The 12,455-nt window shown below is 41.3% G+C and overlaps 2 protein-coding genes across 2 annotated transcripts; both read left to right on the top strand.

Annotated features, from left to right (window-relative positions):
• The first annotated feature begins 6,579 nt into the window (after positions 1–6,579).
• LOC121870579 (protein ZBED8-like) lies at positions 6,580–6,993 on the top strand. Its single transcript, XM_042372413.1, has one exon. It carries the CDS (start codon positions 6,580–6,582, stop codon positions 6,991–6,993), a length of 414 nt encoding a protein of 137 aa, XP_042228347.1.
• A 104-nt stretch (positions 6,994–7,097) lies between these two features.
• LOC121870569 (protein ZBED8-like) lies at positions 7,098–8,496 on the top strand (the record flags this gene model as incomplete). The annotated part of the gene is made up of 2 exons (XM_042372403.1): positions 7,098–7,567; positions 8,475–8,496. Coding segments are annotated over 2 exons (492 nt in total), but the record flags the coding sequence as incomplete, so codon positions are not given.
• Between the last annotated feature and the right edge of the window lie 3,959 nt (positions 8,497–12,455).

Raw genomic sequence — 12,455 nt, 5'->3', positions numbered from 1 at the left:
AAACATGGGACGGTTGAGAACAACTCTTTCAAGGACTTTACACATACAGGATGCGAGTGAAATTGGCCTGAAGTTTGGAGAGTTAGCTTTAGGGATTGGTACTATGTTTCCATGAGTCCATGTCTCAGGCAGAATACCCTGTGTGAGGCTCATTTGATACAGGTCAAGCAGTGGATGGTTAGGGATCTCATTTAACAATCTCAGGGTGTTATAGGTTATGCCATCCTCACCAGGGGAGGATGATTCACCTTTTATTAGTGCTGTTGTTAGTTCGTGGTGCGTTATAGGAAACTGGTCGGTAAGGTCTGGTGAGGAACAGGCTATTTCAATATTGAAACCCCTATTAATGTGTATCAGTATCAATGTCCCCACAATAATGATACTAGTGTCATTCCCTTAGATGTGCTAGATCGTATGTGTTACACCCTATTTCCCCATGGTGTCGACACAATACTCCTTCATATCGATCCTGATGTCTTTCTACAAAACTCACTGGATTACACCAACCCAAACTGTAACTATTACTTTCCTGACTCCCCCGAGTTTAGTTCCAGTCTCCTACTACCTCATTCCTTCTCCTTGATTAGCCATAACATCAGCAGTATTCCCCTTCATCTAGATACCTTTTTAGATCAGTGTTTATCTTCTATTGCCCACAAATTTGATGTACTTGGATTCGGTGAGACCAAACTCACTAACGATATTGACCATTTGTATAACATTCCTAATTATAATAGACACTGCGTCAACACGTCACGACACAGTGGTGGTGTAGCCCTATATGTTGATATCAAGTATAACACTTCTGTAAGAGATGATTTAAAGGTTCAGGAGGAGTACATGGAGAGTGTTTTCATTGAATTACGTAACGACACACGAAATATCCTAGTAGGGATAATCTACAGAAGACCCCAGACTAATGTAAGGAATTTTCTTATTAAATTTTCGGAGCTTATCTCTATCATAAGTTCAGAGAGGAAAGACTGCTACATCACAGGAGATTTCAGCCTTGATCTATTAAAATCAGAAACCGACACCTCAGTATTAGACCTTCTTGCTACCTGTCATTCTAAACTCTTCTTCAACACTATAACCAAACCCACTAGAGTAACTACCACCTCTGCCACTGTGATAGATCATATCTGGACTAACAACACTCCTAACAGTCTCGCAAGTGGAATTATTTACAACAATATCTCAGATCACTTCCTAGTTTTTGCCATGCATAAAACAGCCAAAAGACCTGAAAGGTCTAGTAGAGTCTCAATCCAATACAGAGACTAGTGCGCCGACAACATGCTTTTTTTTTTTAAACAACCTAATGAATGCTAACTGGGATCTTGTCTACGCCTCCAACAACCCTAACGTGAACAGCTGTAACTTTTCTAGCATCTTCAATGCTTGCTATGATAAATGCTTCCCGCTCAAGACTAAGTCAGTGAAAACTGTATCCATTTCCAAACCCTATATCACAAGCGAAATTAAGATAATGATAAAGGAAAAACACAAACTCCAATGGAAATTTGCAAAAAGACCCATAACTTTCGGTGATGCTTACCGAAGTATCAGAAATTAGAGTAACTCAAGCAGTTAGAAATGCCAGACGTAACTATTATACAAATAAGCTCCAGTCAGCATCAGGCGATAGTAAGAAAACCTGGAATGTCAAAAATTCTATTCAGAACAGGAACACTCAGCCTTCGACCCCCCACTCAGCTTTTATGATAAACGATTCCGTTATAACGGAACTCTCCCTCATTGCCAACCACTTCAATGAATATTTTATTAATGTTGGGAAAAATCTTGCAGAGAGCATCCCTGATCACCATGAAGAATTTAGAGCCTACCTGCAAAACAAATAGCAAAATGAACTATTCTTATCCCCTGTCACAGCAGATGAATTACTGGCCATCATAAAAATGTCCAAAGATGCAGCAGCAGGCGAAGACAATATACCAATGAGCATCATTAAAAAAGTGGCCCACTTATTACTACCTGTTCTTCTCCACATTTGTAACTCCTCCTTCACTAGTGGTGTCTTTCCTGATAAACTGAAAATTGCTAAAGTTCACCCAGCATATAAAAAATTTGGGGACAAAGGTCTCTTCAAGAAATACCGCCCCCTATCAGTCCTCCCAGCCTTGAGTAAGATACTGGAAAAGCTAGCATGTAATAGACTAAATTCCTTCTGCAAAGCCAATGACATATTTACAGACTCCCAGTTTGGATTTAGAGCTAGAAGGTCTACTGAGAGTTCTCTGCTATCCTTTACTAATGACATCTTAAATTCCTTTGATGACAGTCAGTTCACAGTCGGTATATTCTTGAACCTCTCTAAAGCCTTCGATACTGTCGACCATGCCATCCTCCTTTCAAAGCTTGAACATTATGGCGTTAGGGGCCTGTCCCACAATTGGTTTACCTCATATCTGTCCAACAGGATTCAGTATGTCTGTTATAATAACCACCAATCTGACTTCTCACCTATCTTGTATGGAGTCCCCCAAGGTTCAATTCAAGGTCCAGTACTGTTTTTGTTGTACATAAACGACATAGTCCACGCCAGCCCACTCATAAAATACAACTTATTTGCAGACGATAGTAATCTCTATGCCAGCAACTCAGACCTCCATTCCTTGATGAGAACTATGAACACTGAACTAACTAAAGTCGGGACCTGGGTAATACGTAATAAACCGACCCAAAATCTTGAGAAAACCCACTGCACGATCTTTCACAGAAGAAAAAACTTACCTCCAGACTTGAACCCCCTGTACCTTGGTAATATAGTCCTCAAACGCGAACAAAATACTAAATTCCTTGGAGTTATTGTTGAGGAGAAACTTATCTGGAGAAACCACATACAAGCCATACACAGTAAAATCAATAAACTATGCAGTATCATGTATTACACTCGACAGTCACTCACTCTCACAGCAATGAAAGAAATCTATCATGATCTTCTTTACCAACACCTGTTACACTGTCACACACTATGGGGGGGGGGGCCTCTGGCACTTCATAAACACAATCTCTGGTTACTGCACAAAAGAGAGTTGTACGGACAATGACCTACTTGAAAAAAACAGATCACACAAACGAAAAATTTGCTATATTGAAAATTTTAAAATTCGAAGATATTAACACTTACTGCTGTGCCCTCTTTGTTTACAAATCTATCAATCACTTGCTTGACAATAATTACTTCCAGTTCCGGAATAATCAGAGATACAACTTAAGACACCCAGAACTACTAAGATCACCCCCCATGCGCTCCTCTCAGTCCCAGACCTCCATAAAATATCATGGTGTGAAGGTATGGAACAACTTATCCCCACCCATACGAGCAAAGACTACGCCCCCTTCCTTTAAATCATCTCTAAAAAAATATCTATTGTCGAAGTATTAATATTTCTTGTAACACTTACTATATTTACAGTAACTGCTTTTATTGTACCACCAAATCCGTTTTATCGGAAATTATCATGTAAATATATAAGTAATTATCATTGCAATCCGCATAATTCCCAACTAGACATAATCCTGACAGCTCTGTCCTCTTGTTCAACCTTATTACTGCACAACCCAGGTTGTACTGCTCCCCCATTATAATTATGTTTTTAAATTCCACTCTAATTTATATGTATATGTGTATGTGTATATATGTGTGTATATATATATATATATATATATATATATATATATATATATATATATATATATGTGTGTATGTGTGTGTATATGTATTTATATATATATATATATATATATATATATATAGTTGATAAAAAATATCGGTATTCTAGTTGTCTTTTATTCAAGACAGCTTTGCTTCTCTGAAGATGTCTTGAATAAAGACTGCTAAGGTGCCCGTTGTTCTTCCTGTGTGATTTTATCAAGATTTATCTTATCCACGTTTTCATTGTGGATCTACATGATTCATATATATATATATATATATATATATATATATATATATATATATATATATATATATATATATATATATATATATATTTTGTTACGAGTTGGGGACTTAGAATATAGTTATACGTCTACCCAGATCCCAACAGGTAACAATAATAAAAAAAACAAAGACAATCGGACTATAAAAGGGTAGACAAAGGATGCGAGTTTTCGTTGTGTATAATAGAGTACCATAAATCCTTAACAAAATATTCAGCTTATAAATTACCCTTAACCAAACTTAACCTAAACATTAACAGTATATACATATTAATAAACATAAAACAATCTTGAAGCAAGTGGACGTGGGGGAGGCAATACAAATACAAGTACTTAAGTGAGGAGCTGAGATGGCTGACGAGTAAGGCTGAGTATTGAGAAGACGGTAGGTAGTCACTGCCGTAGTTTAGGAGGATAGATGATCCTGTGGTCACTTCCCAGAGCCAAGTACTTCCTCGAATTGGAGCTGACAAAGAAGACTTTTGAGGAGGTGACGCAACAACCAGGATAGGGAGAAGGAAACCCGAGTGGTAACTAAGACGAGTCATACTGTGTCTCTCCCTGAGCAGGGCGTTGCTCGTGGTGCTGGGCAGGTAGACTCACAATAGGATGGCGTGCTTAGTGCTGGGGTGGAGGGGTTCGTAACACTATATATATATATATATATATATATATATATATATATATATATATATATATATATATATATATATATATATATATATGTATATGTGAATGTATGAATTTGTGTATATATGTATAGGTATGTGTATATGTATGTATAAAAAAAAAAATAATAATAATAATAAATAATAAAATAAATAAATATTTAAGTGATAACCGTGGTAACAGTATGAGATGTACTTATTAGTACCATGGGGGATCGGTGGTAGAAGCGGTACCGTTCTTGCCTCGCAAGCAAGATGTCACGGGTTCGATTCCCGGGCCGGTGGAAGTTGTTTAGACTTACTTCCTAGCCCCCATTATTCCCTGTTCACCTAGCAGTAAAGTAGGTACCTGCTGTTAGTCAAAAGTTGCGAATTCGTATTCAGGGACAAGTTGTTGGAGCTTCCAATAACTTGATGACAAAAACCACTGACTCTTCAGGCTTCTACGCCCTTGACTCTTCAGGCTTCTAAGCCCTTAACTCATGAGACATAAAGGCAAGCATGAACTTAGCATGCTTCCCTGTTGGGCGCTGTAAACGCTTCTGCGCTTCGCCTTACACATGCTATTGTACTATTCCAGATGATACTTAATGTTACAAAATACCTCCTTGAGATAAATGTATAGTATATATCAGGGCCTCAAAGAGAGCTCAGGTTCTCAACTGGCTCAGCCATGTTAATATTGTTATTATTATCCACTCTGTATCTGTATTTTTCTGGCTAAATAAACTGTTACAATTCAATTGTGTGTGGTTTTAAGATGTTGCTGTATGTCAGGAGGCAGGGAAGTGTGTTTGTGACACACTAGACCATTGGTTCTTAACCTGGGGGACGCGCCCCCCAAGGGGGGGTCAGTAATTTCCAGGGGGGGGGGGCGCAAGCCCTAGGGAAAAAGTAGGAATTTCTCTAATTATAATTATAGTTTTTATTCTCTTAACAAGAGCGTGGGCTAATATTGAGAAGTTTATGAAAAAATGCAAAAGTATCGCCTTATAACTTTAGTTTTCTATAGGCTACTTTTTTTACTTAGGCCTTACCATTTTCTGTACTTATTGACCCCCCTCCCTATCCCTCGAAACCCATGGGGGGGGGGGGGGTTAACTCGTCCTGGACCTGTATACTGCTCGTTGGTGACTGGTGAGCCCCGTTCTCTCCCAGTCTTCTCACACGTCCGTGGCAATAATTCCTCTTCTCTCACATTTATTCAGTTAAGGCTGTTGAGGTATGTTTTATCCCAGTTGCTATATTTACCTAAAAATAGTAAGCAGCCATAAGTTTATTGGTGAATTGTGAACACGCATGTGTTGCTCTGTTTGTTATTCGCAAGTTTTGAATTCCGTTTGTATTTTATCAGAAGTTGGTGGTGCTTAAAATCATGTGGTGGTAACAGGTGGTTATGGTAAAGTTGTATTTATGATGATATTGATTTGTTTCTTAATAATCATGTGTTTATGATCATGATGTGTTTACTATAATGTTGTGGTGTTTGTTAATATTTACTTAATAATTATGTGGTGGTGTTTATGATCATGTAGTGGTGCTTATGATCATGTTGTGATCATTGATGTTTGTTAATAATCATGTGGTGTTTATGATCATGTGATGTTTGTTAATGATATGGTGGTGTTTATGATCATGTATGATTGTAGTCACTTGTAGTGTTTACGAGCTTTACGATCATATGTTTGTTATTGATCATGTGGTTGTGATTATCATGATGTTGTGGTGTTCATGAGCACGTGGTGATGTTTATCTTACCTTACACGTGCCTTATGTCTTGTTCACAGATTTGTGTTGTCCACTGCACATCAAATAATTCGCAATGAGTGCAAAGAAGCGGAAGTATCTTGACGAATATATTCGATTTGGATTCGTGTCTCTCCAAAAGGGTGACACAGAGGTCCCCCAGTGTGTGATATGTTACAAGACTTTGAGCAATGATGGAATGCGGCCCTCACGCTTGGAACGCCACTTGAGGACAACACATCCTGCTCTAGCTGACAAGCCCAAGGCATTCTTTAAAACAAAAAGACACTCCTTGAAGCAAGTTAAGTTGGACGGCAGTGGGGCATTTCGGCAACAAACTTCAATGGTTGTTGAGGCTTCCTATGAGATCGCCATGTTGATTGCAAAGAGCAAGAAGAGCCATAACATCGGAGAGTTTCTCATAAAACCAAGCATACTCCGTGCAGCAGAACTCGTTCTGGGGAAAGATAGTGCAAACAAGCTTTCCCAAATTTCACTATCAAATGATACAGTCAAGGTAAGGATCGATGAATTGTCTCAAGACATCAAAGATCAAATTCTCGACCAAGTAAGAGATTCTCCTGTTTTTGACATCGCTCAGGCAACAGTGTAAAAGAGGAAATGCTGTTCTGTCACCCCATGGAAAGTTGTACAACAGTAGCAGCTATTTTTCATGATGTATCAAACTTCTTTCAGGAAAACCAACTTTCGTGGGACTCGCTGGTAGGGGTGTGCACTGATGGAGCTCCAGCCATGCTTGGTCTGCAGTCTGGATTCATTACAATGGTGAAAGAAAAATATCCGTCTGTTGTAGGTACACACTGCATACTTCATCGTGAATCCTTAGTATCCAGAACTTTACCTGCTGAAATGAGGGATGTCCTGAACGTGGCTATCAAGGTAGTCAACTTTATCAAAGCTGGAGCCTTAAACAGTCGTCTCTTCAAACTGCTGTGTAAGGATATGGAATCTGAACATGAAACCTTGCCTTTTCACACGAACGTACAATGGCTATCAAAGGGGAACATGCTTGGACGGCTTTATGAACTACGAGAAGAAGTAGCAATATTTCTTGATTCGAAGCAGAAGGCAGATATCCATGACAAGTTTCAGCCTGAAGGCTTTCAGCTATCTCTAGCTTACCTGGTGGACATCTTCGAAGCGTTGAATGCTCTCAACCTTAAACTACAAGGAAAAACATCAACATCATCATGCACCACAATACCATTCGAACCTTCGTGGCCAAACTCGACCTCTGGAAGTATCGAATTCAGCAGGGAAATGCAGCCAGTTTTAGTAACTTGGATTCTGCTCTCATTCACGGTAACCTTGATTCTGAGTTAAAGAAACAAATAATCACTCATCTAACTGACTTGAAAACAGAATTCATCAGATACTTCCCAGACATAGATGAGAAGCGTGAAGCCTGGAAATTCATGAGGAACCCATTTCATTGTTAAGTAGCTGATGTTTCGGATGAATTGCAAGAGGAGTTTCTTGAGTTGAAGTTCAACTCCACAGCTAAGGAAGACTTCAAAGAACTGGATTTTGAGACGTTCTGGGTCAAGTACCTTCCTGTTTACCCTCTGATCTCACATCAGGCTCTTCGGATTCTAACTATGTTCGGATCCACGTATCTTTGTGAAGCTGCATTTTCCACGCTCGTTGCTGTCAAGACCAAGTACAGAAACAGGCTGAACGTTGAAGGGGATTTACGTTGTGCTCTCTCTGGCATTCAACCACCTATTCAAGATCTAGTAGCTAAGAAGCAGTGCCAAGTATCTCACTAAATTATACTCAATAAAAAGACTAAAAACACAATATTTTTCACTTTTCTTTAAAATCTGGGAGGGAATTTTATTCATAAATGCAAGGGGGGCGTGGAGGGAAGGACCAATTCCTAGAAGGGGCGTGGTAGTAAAAAGGTTAAGAACCACTGCACTAGACCATTGGTCTAATAGCATGTCAGCATATTCTGCAGGGCTGTGATGAAGTTGTACTGGGGTGGGTGACTTGGTAATAGCTCTAATTTTGTTCCACACTTCTGCTAGAGTGGTTGTTCTATTAAACCCCTGTAAGAATTGTTCCCAATAGGTGTTTCTCACCTGACCTATGAGTTGACGAAATGCACTGTTAGCTTTGAGGAATGCCAGGAGGTTATCACTAGTTTTCTTTTGCTTATAAGTGTTGACAAGCTGTTCTACCTTCTCTCCTTCTTTGGTGAGGATGGGGTCATGTGTCCACAGAGGTGGTTTAGTGCTGCCCCCCTTCCTCCTTGACTTAATCCAGGTGGTATAATATGTGGTAATGACATTTACAAGATCACAGCAAAATTCATCCACTGACTCAGGTGTATATCCAGCATACCATCTGTGGATGTAGGCCTTGAAGTGCAGTTTAAGATTATCTGGGATGTTAATTCTGAGCTTCTGAGCTTAGGATGGGGTTCACACTTAACTCAGTAACAGTGTACTCAGTACGTATTGCATAATGATCACTGACTAGGTGGTTTGAGATGCCCTTCGCCTTGATATTACTGTCTAGCACGGATAGGCCTATTGCGTACATTACCATCACAACAGGGTCCCCCTGCGTTGTTCCCTCAGTTGACTGTATGATGGTATCACCTCTTAGAGCCTTGTTGTTTACTATATAGAGGTCTGATGGATTCCTATAGGTGTTTTCAACATACATTGCAAAGCTTGGACACTTGATCTTGATGTTGTGCAGTGCGGTCATGCGGTTAAGTATGTTGAATGCATTTGAAGCGTCCACCAGGAGAACGGCCTCACAATCACGATGCTCATATATCGTTCTCATGGCGTGAATGGCAGCTTCTCCTCCAGCCTGGTGGCCAGCACAAACTTGCAGGTTCCCTGCTGCTGCCCTGACATCATCCTTTACCACCTCCATTATGCATTTTCCGATGATCTGCCTCAGCACTTCCCCCACCCCTATAGGCCTACATCCTGGATTCTTATCCAGGGGAATGAGGCGGCAGGCCATCAGAGCATGGAGGTGTTAGTTGCACGAGGTTGCTAGCTTTCTTGCAAGGGCGGCAATGGCAGTGCAGCGATCACTTGCTACGGAGCCAAACTTGTTAGTGCTGAAGATGACTCTCCAACCGTTTGCATCCAGACCTGAAGGGCCAGCCCCTCCCTGAGTCTTCAGTGCCTTTTTCCACACCATCCCTCCTGTTATTTTCTGAAACAGGACAGCATTTAGTGGGATTTAGTCACCCTGGAATCTGATGCCTTCGTCTTCACTTGCAGGGGGATGTTTTTTCTTCAGTTGTTTTAATGTCTCTGTGTTTATTAGCAGAACGCCACCGGAGGATTCCTCTGTGAGAGATCTTACCGCCAAAGACACTTTACCCACACACACGTATTTTGTTTCCAAACTTTCTTGCAACGTCTCCTATAAATGTTAGTCTCTTCTGCAGTGTTCTTGCTTCACATAGGAGATCACCAAGGGCCCCATTCTGCCACATTGTCAATCATCTCTTCATTGCTGCCACATTTTCTTTGTACTTAGTCTTTGTGTGTGTCCTCTGACAGAATAGATGTGGTATTATTGTCAGTATTTGAAGAGTTAAAGGGGCAAGGAAGCGGTCCTGAGTGCACTCGGTTATGAGGCGAGTCATATCCCGAATCATTTCTTTGGTGGCCGCATACTTGGGTGGTTCAAACAGGTTAGCTGGCGATCCACCTGACATTTTCTGAGTAAGTTTCTTTAACCGATATATCCGCATTTTCCATCGACATGCCATTCAACTGTGGTGGCTGTCTCTCATTCACCTCGTGGACATCTGCTACTTTTGGAGCAGCATTTATTGGTACTACATTTTCAGGTTGAGTAGACTCACTGCTATTATTTAGGATATCATCGGGCGGTTGGGTCCCGGCGATATCCACTGTGGCCTCCTGTGTCAGCTCCCTGCCATGTGGGTTCAAACAATTGTTTCCCTTTCTGCAAACCACACATGGTCGGTTGTTTCTCTCACAATCACAGCCAGTGCAATTTTGGTTCTGGCTACCACAGAACCCGGCATAGTGTTCCGCACTTTGGGCGACAGTTACATCAGCCTCCGACATCTGCTATGGTCCTATAAAGAAGAAGAAACTAGTTCTTATGAGGAAAGGGTGGAGAGGTGAGAGGCTGGACTGCCGTGTCCGGGTAGTAGGGGCATACATGCGCGTGTGGGTGTGTAGGAATCGTTGTAAGGATATTCTTCATAGGGCCAAGCGGAATTTTATTAACAGAAAGACCGCTGACCTGACTACCTGTTCTTCTGGCAAGTCCTTCTGTTTCTTCACCAAAAACATCTGCATTAACTTTCGTACTCCCTCTTTTCTTCCTCTCTTTACGACCTGATAACTCTATAGGCTATAGCCAACTCTCCCCCTGATGAAGCCAATCTTTTTGGCACCTTATTCTCTTCTAACTCCTCCTTAGAAGATTCCAACTCTATCCCTCCTACTCCAGCTCCTACTACTGAACCTATGCACTTTCCTATAATCTCCACTCGTAGGGTTGCTGGTGTGTTATCCATGTTGGGATAGGCGCATGGACCGGACGGCATACCCCTTCGTGTTCTGAAGGAGTGTGCTAAAATTCTGGCGCCTGTGCTTGCTCGACTCTTTCGCCTTTGTCTCAAAACCCAAACTTTTCGTTCTTCATGGAAGCATGCGTCGGTTCAGCCCATCCCGAAGAAGGGTGACAATTCCAGTCCCTCTAACTATCACCCCATTGCACCTAACTTCATCCCTCTCTAAGATTTTCGAAACTATCTTAAACTCTCATTTTCTCCATCACCTTGAGCGCCTTTCTCTTTTGTCGGATCACCAGTATGGCTTTCGCCAGGCGAGATCTATTGGTGTAAATGCCTGGGACTTAGGGATAGAAATCCCTAACCAGACTAATCAGGTTCTTAATTAAGGAAAGTCAAGGACCATGGTTTTCTGAGGAATAACAAACAACCGTTTGAGATTGACATCTCTTTACTATACAAAATATAACACAAAACTCTGACACCACTCAATAAACATCAAATAACAATTACGGGAGTCAAACAATTAAGTCAAGTCAAACAGTTAATGGAAGCCAACAATTAAAGGGAGCAAACAATTAAAGGGAGCAAACAATTAATGGGAGTCAACAACTGATAGAATCAAACAATGAACAAATATTTCCTACGGCAGTGGCCCTGGGGGAAGGTTCTGGAACACGGTGATGCACACTCAGGGTAGGGAAGCGTCCATTCAACTCCACACTCGAGAGAGGTCTTGAAATGGCAGGAGAACACCGGGACACAGACGGAATGAGATGAACTGGTAGTCGTGGTATGCGGTAGTGGTAGATGACAAGAGAATTGTCAGTCGATAGGTGAAGGTCTGAGAACACAGCCCACGAGTCCAGGACCTATGATGAGATCACAGCCAGAATTTGACGGACAACTGGGTAGCTAGATAGTAACTGTATGGCGGCTGGGTTGAATCTCCCTGTGACGCAGATAGTCGCTGCCGTTCTCACCTCTGTCCAAACCGCCCCAAGTGTCGTCCGCACCAGCAAACAAGCGAGTTAGCAACGGTAACCAGCAGGAAGATCGTTTCCGCCCTTACACAGCTCCCCCAACAAAAATCTACTGTAAGGTAGATTAAAACTTAAGATTAATACACAAAGCATAATCATCTTACAACAAATGCTATACAGTGGATCTGCGCAAAAGGTCCGCCCCAAGGTTGTCTTTTCTTGAGACGTGGACCACACGAAACCTATAACCCTGCAGACTTAGAGCCCACCGTAACAATCTGTCATTTGCCCCCTTGAATGTATTTAAATACAACAAGGGTTTGTGGTCTACCTCTAGGATAAATTCCTTTCCTCTCAGGTAATAATCAAATTTCAAAACCCCAAACAAAATGGCTAGACACTCACGTTCAATGGTGGAGTACCTCCTCTCCCTGTCTGGTAATTTTCTACTGGCATAGGCCACTGGGTGAGGACATGCCTGAACATATTGGAGGAGGACGGCTCCTAGGCCATGACTGGAGGCGTCCGTCCTAAGAACGAAGG

Source organism: Homarus americanus, unplaced genomic scaffold (genome assembly GCF_018991925.1).
Source record: "Homarus americanus isolate GMGI-L3 unplaced genomic scaffold, GMGI_Hamer_2.0 scaffold32583, whole genome shotgun sequence".
NCBI classification, from domain to species: domain Eukaryota; kingdom Metazoa; phylum Arthropoda; class Malacostraca; order Decapoda; family Nephropidae; genus Homarus; species Homarus americanus.
Note: the sequence above shows the minus strand (reverse complement) of the source record. Positions and strands in the feature narration are given on the sequence as shown.

What these genes read in the sequence shown, in the direction of transcription:
- LOC121870579 (XM_042372413.1), top strand. Translation starts at nt 6,580, where the DNA reads ATGCGGCCCTCACGCTTGGAACGCCACTTGAGGACAACACATCCTGCT.